This window comes from Phoxinus phoxinus, assembly GCF_949152265.1.
Source record: "Phoxinus phoxinus genome assembly, chromosome: 7".
NCBI lineage: Eukaryota > Metazoa > Chordata > Actinopteri > Cypriniformes > Leuciscidae > Phoxinus > Phoxinus phoxinus.
Genome location: NC_136882.1, coordinates 11,577,410 through 11,589,514, shown reverse-complemented (window position 1 = coordinate 11,589,514; position 12,105 = coordinate 11,577,410). Strand labels below are relative to the sequence as shown.

The window sequence follows — 12,105 nt, the reverse complement described above, 5'->3', positions numbered from 1 at the left end:
AATGAGATTTAGAAGAACAGGCGTATCGTAATCTGTTTAGAAGACGTTGCCGTAATGAAGCTGTTTCTCCAGCTGCTGTGCTAACAGTGGAACTTCTTACTCATCCAGGCCTATTTTGGGGGAGAAGCTCGCTGTGATGCTGAAGCGGGACAAGGTGATGATTATGATCCCCGCGAGCTCATCTGTGGAGCGTGCTCAGATGTGTCCAGAGCACAGGTCAGTGGGACAGCAGTGTGTTTCGGGGTGGGGAGTGAAGCACATTTCATTTGTGTGCTGCAGGAATGAATCCCAAAACCTGGAAATTTGTTTTTTTAACTTCTGGTTCTGTTGTCCTGAAGTCAATGTTTTTTTAGTCAAATGCTTGAAATAAGGTCTGTGTTGAACTTAAGATATGTGGTATTACTGATGTATTTTATGTCATAGAATAAAATCTTGAGCTTGTTTTCTGCAATAATCCAAGGCAATGGAAATATCATATTTGCTTTTTGTCAAAAGGCCCAGGGTGATGCTAACCTCCAGGCTGGCCTACAAAAAAATCCCTGCAGCACTTCTGTAATACATTGGCCAGTGATTGTTATTGTATTGCATGAGGTCCGCACACCCAAATGATTTAGTTTTACAAATTTAAATATTTACTTGGGTGATCATGGCTGCATTTCAGTTTATCAGCAGGTCTGTTTTCAATCAACTTTAGGGTTTTTCAAAGTTCATTGGTGAATCTCGTGAAACCATTTAAGTATTTAATGTATTTCACCTTAAAAATATTGACATTGAAAAATATATATTACCATTTTTTATCTTATTGTTTTAAATTATATAAAAAAATCTTAACGGTTAAGTACATTTCTCCCCCAAATTTTCATCACTATAATGCTTTTTGCATTACAAATGTGTTTGGGCGTTTCAATACTTTATGGCAGAGAAGGAATGTGGTTGCATGGTATGTGCTTATTTGGTATGAGTGTGTTTAGACCTCTTTCTCTTTGTTGTAGATGTGCTCTAAACATGGGACAGATTTCCTGGAGTACAAATGTCGTTACTGTTGCTCTGTGGCTGTGTTCTTCTGCTTCGGGACGACACATTTTTGCAACGCCTGTCATGATGATTTCCAGAGGATGACCAGTGTCCCAAAAGAAGAGTTGCCCCATTGTCCTGCTGGTAAAATGCTTTTTCAACGTTTTAAAGGGATAGTCACCCAAAAAATTAAAATGTGCTGTTAATTTACTCACCCTCAGGCCATCCAATATATAGGGGGTTTTCTTTTATTTTGGTTTTTAGCTGAAACCGTGGTCTTTGGTGACTCATATAATGCAAGTCAATGGCTGCTGTCACTTTGAGAGTAAAAAAAAAAACATATACAGGCAAAACAAAATTAATACTCATGGGTCCTGACAATTCATTCAGGTCTTATTATAGCAACTGCAACTCTTTATGAAAGGGTCGAATCATTATCACAGGGAGAATTTGATTGTATTGTTCCCTTTTACTCATTTGTTAGAAGGTAATACCAAACAAAACAAACTGTTTACCCTTTTATATACTCCAACAAAATAGTCCCAATAATGGAAGTCCATGAATAGGCTCATTGGCCTCAACGCGTCAGTCCCTTAGTCTATAGAAATAAAAAGTAATAACACAAATATTACCCATCAGTCTGATGAATCAGTCTTTTTTCTGCCTTGGGCAGTCAGCAAACCGAAAGTCCAGATGGAGAAATCAAATGTCCCCAAAAAGAGGTTTTGTCAGCAGAAGACCCTGCTGGTTCCAGGCCCCACAAAAACACAGGTGATCCTCCAGCTGAAGAAAAAATCATCAAGTATCAAGTATAGTCTAAAAAAAGGGGCGTATATCGCAGACTTGAGCGTGGAGCTATAAAGCAGCTCAGAAGTTTAATACACCGTGACCATTTTCAGAGATCATTTTTGGACCAATGCTCTTGAGTTAAAGTAGCAAAGGCATGCCACCTCACCACACACAACCCTCTTCAAAATGGCCGCCCTTTCCTTTTTAAGGGTGGCCCATCATAATTGGTCCTTAGAAGCCAACAAAAGTCCCTCTAACTCCCCCTCAATCAAAAAGCATATGCTAATGCTCAAAATCAACATACTGTACATGCAGATGAAAAAAAAAAGAAAAAAAAAATGTAGGCATAGCACATACATTTTTTTTTTTTTTTTTTTTTTTTTTTTTTACTTAAGTGAGCATCGTGCAGGGTTTTACTGTGGCAGTGTCACATTATGAAGGTAAACGATCAGTCTGCAAGAAACTGAACATTATTTACAACATTATTACCTGTAATCCACAGCCTCGGCAAACAGTCTGGAGCGCGAACTTCCTGTCGTATGTGTGGGACCTCAAACTTTGAGAATCTGGGAAATTCAATCTTCCCGATTGAAATCACGCATATATAGTATAACCACAAGTTCCACTTTGATGAACAATAGAACATGTGCGTGTTTCTTCTCTGTTGTAAACAAACACAGCGTGGTCTCACATGTGAGTTTCCGACGCATAGATTATCATTATGCGACAGGAAGTTTGCTAAGGCTGTGGATTACAGGTAATAATGTTTCAGTTTCTTTTACAGACGATCATTACGCTTTATAAGACCTTAAATGAATCGTCAGGAGCCATGGGTATTCATTTTGTTTTACTTGTATATGTTTTTTTGGTTTTTTTTTACTTTCAACGTGACTTACGCCATTGACTTGCACTATATAAATCACCAAGGACTACGGTTTCAGCTAAAAAAAACGTCTTTACTCATCAACTGAAGAAAAAAAGACACTTGCATCTTGGATGTCCTGAGGATGAGTAAATTAACAGCACATTTTCATTTTTGGGTGAACTATCCCTTCAATAAAAACTTCCCACCACCATTTTTGGCTTGTTTGAAACTAATGTATCATCCTTTTCTTGTTGAATAAGCCTTTGTTCTATTACAAGACTTTTTCAGTTATTGAAACTTTAGCCAACAAATTGGCAAGACAGCATGTTGACTTTCTTTCATTCCTCCCTCATAGGACCAAAAGGAAAACAGTTGGAAGGAAGCGAGTGTCCCCTGCATGTGGTACATCCTCCCACCGGAGAAGAGTTTGCGCTGGGCTGCGGTGTGTGTAGAAATGCGCATACCTTCTAAACGCCATGGTCCTGTAATGATCTCTCTATATATATATTCACCCTCCTGTGGCGGCTGACTCCCTCTTCAGCACAGCCTGAGAGCAGATACTAACCGGATGTCCCATACTGAGGGCGCTGGGCCAGGCCGCCGTGCTCCAGGGTGCATCCTCCCTCTCTTTAGACACTGAAGAACGGGAAAAAAAAGAACAAAAAAAAAACAAATCAAACGTTGTGACGTGTTTGCATGCAGCCGTTGTAACCCTGCGGCTTGTATAAACGTTGCACACCTCCTGACCACTGAAGTCTAACAATGTATGGAGGATTTTGAACCGAATCGGAGACCACCATGGATGGGCCGTGATTTAAGCTTCTCAAATACAAATTAAAGATTCTATTGTTGTATGTTAACTATGTTTTCGTAATCCTGTACAGTATTCCTTCACTTTGGAGTGCATCATGGTTTGACGGCTAAAGATTCAAATGCTATAAGAGGACTTTAGAATGTTACGCTGGAGGAAAATAGTGTACGATTTATCTAATCTTGTATATAATGACAGTAACCCTTCATATGTGTATTCCGATGTTGCTACTCTACACTTCAGTTTTCTTTGATATTCTGGGTTATGTTTTGAGCCAGAACTTTTAATGAAGTGCAATACTGGGTGTGCCTCCTCGCAGATGTAAACATATGGAATGTATGTCAATAAAGCCACTGTACATTTTTATACAGTGATACACAGGCTCTTGTGTTTTCCCCCGGCAAGTACTATATCATTTCTGTAGTCAGAATGTTATCGAGGGGCTTATTGTCTGCGGTGTCTGCCCTTTTGTCGCAATGACGTGGTATAAAACCATTTTTCTGTTATTTTAATTAAAAAAACAAAAGGTGAGTATGTTCTGCTTTTGTATTGTAAGAACATCTTTGGGGCCAGTCTTCACACCAAATCGAAGAAACGCGAGGCAAAACGAGATATATTAGAAACTGTGGCTATTTAGTGGTTGTTTTGGAGGCATATAGGAAGGAATGTTTGTGGGGTGGGGGGATGATCAACAGCTGCTGTAAAAGACAAAAAATGCAACTTGTGAATATGCTTTGTATTATTATCTGTGGATGGAGCTGAATGGTAATAATAAACCGGGTTCTCTGTTCAGCAAGGTACATTACAAAAGAGTGTTGTGTGCTTTTTTCCCCCCATCTCATCCATCCATGAAATATGTAAGTTTGAAAATGAAAGCAGCAAAATAGAGACAAGTGGGCATAGCTTGGCGACCCGAGCGTCATATCTAATGCTGTACGTCTAGATTTGATTTCCTGAATTGATTATACGAGGCTGTATACGATTTTGTTATGTACATTTAGTCATAAATATGCCACGTCAGAGCAGTTTACCGTCGGCTGTGTGTGGTACCTGTGCTGTAGCCTATGTGGAAAAAATGCAAGAAATATTTTCTTGTACTTCATAATACAGGACGTAAATAGATGTGAAAAACAAAGCCGGTATTTATACGCAGTTATCACAACACATCATCGTTGGCTACTGTCTTGCCGTATTTTGAATGGATCAAATGTAATTTAATGTGAGGTGATTTTCAAACTGTAGTCTAAAATGTAAGACTACAAAAAAAAGCCTACGTGTAAAAAAAAAAAAAGCTTAACTGTAATGATCTACAACATTTAATATAACAACAACAATAATAATAGTAACCTTTTTTCAGTGTGCGTTTCAAATAAGCGATCCAGACCATAGATGTGTTGTGTATAATATCTATGGTCCACTGATCTGTATAGTGAATAATGATCTATAATCTATATTCTACAGATCAGTGTTTCGGCGTTATTGTCACGTGGTACGTGTCACTTTTCTCCGCTGGCTCGACTAATCACAGTAGATTGTTTGTTTTAGAGTTTGTTTTTCATGTTCAATTTGTATGTCACTCAGATACTAATCGTTGGAAATTACACATGAAAAAGCGTATATTTCCTAAGTGTCTAATAAAAACTAAATGCTGCTCTATCTGTGCTCTATTCATCTTGCTGAGCCTCCGTGCGCCCCCTAGAGGACGAGCCCAGGTTGACTCAGGAACACAGCACTGACAGCCGCCCAATGCTATTCACTCCAACATTACACTCGACAACAAGTTACAACATCGCCATTTTCAGCGTTGAGAGGAGGCGGGGACGCTGAAATCTCCCGCGGTACATAACAGAAGTAGGTCAACCAGACATATCGCCGAGACATACGCACTCAGACTCCCGAAAAAACGAGATATAACTTCATAAATCTGCGCTCATTCGTTTCTAATGCGTGCGCTCGGCTCTACTCTGATGCGTTCAGGTTCCTGTCCGGGTTGACATTCACACGAGTTATCAGGATTTTGTTTGTTTTTCACTGTTTGCGAACGAGCTGTGAACGGAGATAACATGAGTAATACGCAAAACAGGTAAACACGGGATTCACAGTAAGGCTAATGGTGGCTTAATCTAACTAGATCACTGGCTCCATGACTAAATATGTGTAAGTTAGTATGTTTAGAACGGGCTGATTATGTTTTTATTAATGGATAATATCCCTGCCATGCAATTGAGACGTGTGTTGATCCGAAGAGGACTCACTTGCACTTGTTTCTAGGAAAGTTCAGAATCATTCATATAAAAATGACACGTTATATATATTTTTAATATTTTTGTATTTGTGTTTGTGTGTGTGTGTGTGTGTGTGTGTGTGTGTGTGTGTGTGTGTGTGTGTGTGTGTGTGTGTGTGTGTGTAATATATATATATAATCATAAGTATAAATCATAAGTGTATATGTATAATAAGTCTAATAATGGTTTTAGGATGCACATTCTGTTCACATAATTATGCTTCTCTTCTCTTTGTGTGTATTTTCACTCGGCTGTTTATACTTCACTTCTCATGCTTCACAGTTCTCTCAGGCCCCCAAGAATGAAGAGGAGGTTGAGCAGAGAGCGAGAGGACAGCAGCACCTCGTCCTGCGCTGGGCCGACGGACTCCTGCAAGCGGGTCAAGCAGCCCCACGACGACTCCGGAGAGCTGATGCCCCACTGGACTCGACTGCCCCAGGAGATCCTGCTTCACATCTTTCAGTACCTGCCGCTCCTGGACCGTGCCTTCGCCTCAGAGGTCTGCCGCTGCTGGAACCAGGCCTTCCACATGCCCGAGCTGTGGAGGTGCTTCGAGTTTGAGCTCAACCAGCCTGCCAGCTCTTACCTGAAGGCCACACATCCTGACCTGATCAAGCAGATCATAAAGAGGCACTCCAATCATTTACAGTACGTCAGCTTCAAGGTGAGAGGCACATGAGGAAGATCATGGTTACCCAACATTACAGCTCACAAATCATGCTGGCCTTAATGGCCATGACTTTCTTTGTTTTACTGAAAACAAATTTTTTTTTTTTGAAGAATGTTGGTAACCAAACAGTTTTGGCTCCCATTCACTTCCATTGTATTTTTTTTTTGTCATTGGGAACCGAAACTGTTTGGCTTACAACATTCTTCAAAATGTCATGTTCCGAAGAAAAAACAGGTTTGGAATGACAGAATTTTAATATTTGAGTGAACTAACCCTTTAAAGAGACAGTTAACTCAGAAATGAAAATCATTACCAATTCATTACAAACCTATTAGAGGTGGAAACACGATTTATGAGAGATTTCTGTTCCTCCATTCCACCAACAATTTGAGGCTTCAAAAAGTTAATAAATACATTGTAGAACTAATCCATACATCTAGCTGTTTAATCCAAGGCTTCTGATTTATATGATGAACAGATTTAATTTAAACTTTCATTCACATAAATATTAATCACTGCACATAAATAGAGAACATCAAATATGGTAAATGGAATATGGTAGATATGATATAGATATACTTTGTAAATATGGTAGACTTGGATTTAATCTGCTTGATATCGATAACTTTTACAATGTTTTAATGAACATTTTGAACCAGTGGAAAGTTTCATTCAAAAAAATCTTCTTTTGAAACAATCTACATTGTTAAAAGCGTTATATAAATGAAGATGACTTGACTTGACTTTTGTTTCGAAGATGAACGAAAGTCTTTTAGGTTTTTTTTTTTCATGAGGTAAATAAGTAAATTATGTAGATAGACTTGCATTACTAAAGAATTCAGTAGATGTGTGCAATTGTACAGTGGCTTTGAACATGGCACATCTGATCAAAACCTAAAATGCATTAGTAGATGCCAAGATATTACAATATTATTGATCTGCATGCATTGACACCATTATATGAGAACTGAACTGAGCTGGACGATGACATCGCGGTTTTCTCCAGAGCGGTTATATATATACTTTTTTACAACAAAAATGAACTTACTTAAGCTGGACTGTGACGCTATTTCCTTCTGGAAACAAACTTTGTTGCATTATTTTCCTGTTATCTCTGTAAAGCTGCTTTGAAACGATCTGCATTGTAAAAAGCGCTGTATGAACGAAGGTGGCTTGGCTGAAGGGTTGGTGTTGTGTTGGCACAGGTGGACAGCAGCACAGAATCGGCGGAGGCTGCGTGTGATATCTTGTCTCAGCTGGTGAACTGCTCTCTGAAGACCCTCGGACTGATCTCCACTGCTCGACCGAGCTTCATGGAGCTCCCCAAGGTATCAGGACGTGCGTTACATGGCGTGTGTTAGGACGATGGGCTGAATGTTTCCTGACGTTTAATGGTTTCCTCTTTTCAGTCCCACTTCATCTCTGCACTAACCGTGGTGTTCGTCAACTCCAAGTCTCTTTCGTCTCTGAAAATCGATGACACGCCAGTGGATGATCCTTCGCTCAAGGTCCTGGTGGCCAACAACAGTGACACGCTCAAGCTGTTGAAGATGAGCAGCTGCCCTCACGTTTCTCCTGCAGGTATGACATGCGTTATTTGAGGGACTGTGGGTCCTCGGGATCCACTTTCCTGATGAGTTTACCTCAAACTCACACGCCTGTTGTGGTTTAGTAATCCTGACGGCTTGGATCAGCTTGTTCAGGTGTGTTTGATCAAACTCTGCAGTAAAGTGGATCTCAAGGGCCGGAGTTGAGAATCTCTGTTCTAGGATGTTGGCAAGTTCTAGTGATGATGGGAAGTTCGGATACATTTACTGACTCAAAATGAACGAATCTTTAATCGAGTCATTTCGTTCAAGTGCCTTTAAATGTTATACTTTTAACAGCCAAATTCACCGAACACATCCATCTACGCAATCTTGATCATATTTGAATTAAGAAATCATTATAATGCAGCCAAATATAATTTACAGGAAACATAAATATTTAATTTACCTTCCGAGTCTTTCGTTCATTTGTCACGTGACCGACGCAATGAATGACCCATTACTGGTAAGTTCATGAAATACTCGAACACACTCTTTTATTTAAAAAGCTAAATATTAATACCAGTGGTAACAAATTAAATTAAAATATAGTATGTAGTAAATATTCTCAAGTAAATTTAAAATGTTTGCATGTTTGCAACACTTACACAAACTACAAGCAATAGATAGCATTAATACAAATAAAGTATCAGACTGGCATCTTAAAGAAGTATTAAGGAGTAGACATTCAGAATAAATACTAAAGTAATAAAATGTGAAACAAACTACTTGTGTTTGGGTTCAGTAAGAATTACAAAATAATAATACTTTTATTCAGAAATTACGCATTAAATTGATCAAAAGTGACAGTAAAGACATTTATAATGTTACAAAATATGTCCGTTTCAAATAAATGCTGCTCTTTTGACCTTTGTTCATCAAAGAATCCTAAAAACAATACCGTAGTTTTCCACAAAAATAGTAAGCAACACAACTGTTTTCAACATTATTAATAATAAATGTTTCTTGAGCAGCAAATCAGCATATTAGAATGATTTCCGAAGAGTCATGTGACTAGAATAATACCTTTGCCATCACAGGAATAAATTACATTTTAAAATGTATAAAAAAAATCGTTTTAAATCATAATAATACTTCACAATATTATTGTTTGTACTGTATTTTTGTTCAAATAAATGCAGCCTTGTTGAGCATAAGAGACTTCTTTCAAAAGCATAAAAGAAAATCTTGGCTTCCCCAAACGTTGTAACAGTAGTGTAAATTATTGTATTTTAATAGAAAAGGTACAGAAACAAACTAAAAATATCATCCAATTACATATACATGTATTTATGGCAGGCTATTATCATCTACAACAGTAAAGTCTGTGGCGGTCATTGTTCAATCTCTGTTAGTCACATGCTGCTAATAAACAAGGTGTGTACAGGCAGAATATGATAATGGCCAACTCCATGGAAAAAAACTAACAAAAACAAAGCGCCACCTTTGTGCTCCTCATAAAGAAGACTACCGTAATTATTGTAATAGAGGCACACCAATGTTTTCACTCTCGCTGGCTTGACTGATGGGACTAGCGGTTGTGTATAAAGATTTTTTTACAGGCCTGTTTAGCTCCTGTTGGAGGAAGATGTACTTTCATACACTTCAGTATGATTAAAAAATAGAACTAAACAACAAAAACAAATCTTTTTATGAAGTTTGTTCTCTTAAGTCCCCCTGTTGGGTTTAAAGTTATTGTTTACCCAAATATTACAATCCTGTGATTTATACTCTGCCTCATTTCATTGCAAACCTACCGGTACATGACTTTCTCTCTCTCCCGTTAATGGAGAAAAGTTAAAGTTGAAACCGTATTCTTAACCGCTTCTCTCCATATGGTAAGAGTCAATAGGGGAAGTGCTAACAAGTTTCAAACTGACAAAGAGTACATGACTAATTTCACTTTCATTCAATTATAAAGGAGCAGGTCAGGTAAAAAAAAAAAAAAGTTTTGTGAATGACAAAGAATCATGGATTTGCAACAACACATGATATGACAATTCTGATTTTAGGTCAACTATGTAATTTGAAAAAATGGTATTAAATGGATAGTTCCAAAACTTCTGTCATCATATACTCGCCCTCAAGTTGTTCCAAACCTGTATGAGTTTCTGTTTCTGCTGAACACAAAGGACGATATTTTAAAGAAAGCTGGTAACCAAACAGTTTTTGGACCCCATTGACTTCCATAGTATGGAGGGGGGGGAAAGTCAATGGGGTCCATCAAATGTTTGGTGACCCATATTCTTCCAAATTCTTTGTTCATGCATATGTGGAATAAATAAAAAAACTAGCTCAGAATTCTGATTTTCAGAATCGTTGATGAGAAATCACAACGCATCTGAGAATAGACGTTATTCAGACTGTATTATGTGTAGTGTGTTGTGCCGGTGAAAGCCATCCGTCTTCTGTCGTCGCAGGCATTCTGTGTGTTGCTGACCAGTGTCACGGTCTGAGAGAACTGGCTCTGAACTATCACTTACTGAGCGACGATCTCCTCCTGGCGCTCTCCTCGGAGAAGCACGTGCACCTCGAGCACCTCCGCATAGACGTGGTGAGCGAGAACCCCGGTCAGCAGTTCCACAGCATCAAGAAGAGCAGCTGGGACGCCATGCTGCGCCACTCGCCCAACTTCAGCCTGGTCATGTACTTCTTCCTGTACGAGGACGAGTTCGGGCCCTTCTTCCGCGACGAGATCCCCGTCACGCACCTGTACTTCGGCCGCTCCGTCAGCAAGGAAGTCCTGGGCCGCGTGGGCATGAACTGCCCCCGTCTGGTGGAGCTGGTGGTGTGTGCCAACGGGCTCCGGCCACTGGACGAGGAGCTGATCCGCATCGCTGAGCGCTGCCAGCACCTGTCGGCCATCGGGCTGGGCGAGTGCGAGGTCTCCTGCGGCGCTTTCGTGGAATTCGTGAAGATGTGTGGCCGTCGCCTCTCTCAGCTGTCTATCATGGAGGAGGTGCTTATCCCAGACCACAAATACAGCCTGGATGAGATCCACTGGGAAGTGTCCAAGCACCTGGGTCGGGTTTGGTTTCCAGATATGATGCCCACCTGGTGAAATGCACGACGATTGCTTTCAAAAGACCATTGAAAAGCGCGCCTAAGCCTTTGGTAATATGGGCTTTTGATGTTAATTCTCAAGGTTTGTACTTGGATTTGATTTGAGATGTAAATTCCCCTCACTGCTCATAATTAATGTGGACTTTTTTGTTAAAGGGATAGTTTACCTCTGTCATTTACTCACCCTCATTTCAAACCTGTATGATCTTTTCATCTGTGGGACATGAAAGAAGATATTTTGATGAATGTTGGTAACCCAACAGTTTTGGTGACCATTGACATTGACCAAAAAAAAAAAAAAAACTGCACACAGACAGTTTATATAATATATGTTCCACGTTTGGGATGACATGAGGGTGATGGTTTTCATTTTTGTGGGGAATATCCCTTTAATGGCATGTTGTGGCAAAATTACACTTAAATTAATCTTACAAAAGCTAATTGAGGTCATATTTAACTCTAAAATGAAAAGAGAAAATGTACAGTATATTTGTTTATATTTTGCATCAAAAAGAAATTAAGCCCATTTTAGGACCATTAAGATTTTTGTCATTGTGACATTTAAATAACAGTTAAGTGTTTTCCCTTTAATAACGCATCTCTTTGAGTTATTTGATTTGTTAATCCCATTATATTCTCATTACAGTAATGTGTTCTTTTTACAGTTCTGTGTTTAATCAGCGTAAAGACACTACAAAAACTTAGCTCTATGATGTATATTATTTCTGAAAAATATATGTTTCCTCTGCATGACAATTTTAGGGATTGTGGGTTTTGTGACCACAAAAAAAATACAACAAAAAATGGTTATTTGTGAAAAATATTTTTGTAACATTTAATAACTAGAGCATCGCTGTACACATCATACCATATATATATATGTTACATTTTCAGATTATATTGCAAAATGTGTGTTTGTGTGTGTGTGTGTGGAGGTGGGAGTTGCTCATTTAGAAAGGAAACTGAAAGCGGTTTTATTTAGATCAGATTCTAGTCATGCAGATATATTCATTGTTCATGTT

The 12,105-nt window shown here is 38.9% G+C and overlaps 2 protein-coding genes across 26 annotated transcripts in view; both read left to right on the top strand.

Annotated features, from left to right (window-relative positions):
• Positions 1-4,285, top strand: part of mycbp2 (MYC binding protein 2) — a 113,037-nt gene extending 108,752 nt beyond the window's left edge. For all 24 annotated transcript variants that reach the window (XM_079617748.1, XM_079617742.1, XM_079617741.1 and 21 more), the window contains 3 exons: positions 109-216; positions 993-1,158; positions 3,024-4,285. In XM_079617748.1, the coding sequence (XP_079473874.1) occupies positions 109-216; positions 993-1,158; positions 3,024-3,139 (390 nt within the window). In that variant the 3' untranslated portion in view covers positions 3,140-4,285. The remainder of the gene's footprint in view (positions 1-108; positions 217-992; positions 1,159-3,023) is intronic.
• A 764-nt stretch (positions 4,286-5,049) lies between these two features.
• On the top strand, positions 5,050-11,364 carry fbxl3a (F-box and leucine-rich repeat protein 3a). 2 transcript variants are annotated; one of them, XM_079617645.1, is made up of 5 exons: positions 5,050-5,330; positions 6,047-6,428; positions 7,640-7,762; positions 7,844-8,015; positions 10,441-11,364. In XM_079617645.1, the coding sequence occupies exons 2-5, from the start codon at positions 6,066-6,068 to the stop codon at positions 11,079-11,081; spliced, it is 1,299 nt and encodes a 432-aa protein (XP_079473771.1). In that variant the 5' UTR covers positions 5,050-5,330; positions 6,047-6,065; the 3' UTR covers positions 11,082-11,364. The 2 variants fall into 2 exon arrangements, with proteins under 2 accessions (XP_079473771.1, XP_079473770.1); XM_079617644.1 differs by having other exon boundaries at positions 5,146-5,562.
• The last annotated feature ends 741 nt before the right edge of the window (positions 11,365-12,105 follow it).

Coding starts and splice junctions, on each gene's coding strand:
- fbxl3a (XM_079617644.1), top strand. CDS start 5,543: ATGAGTAATACGCAAAACAG. Junction 5,563..6,046: donor ATGAGTAATACGCAAAACAG/GTAAACACGGGA, acceptor CATGCTTCACAG/TTCTCTCAGGCCCCCAAGAA. Junction 8,016..10,440: donor CCCTCACGTTTCTCCTGCAG/GTATGACATGCG, acceptor CTGTCGTCGCAG/GCATTCTGTGTGTTGCTGAC.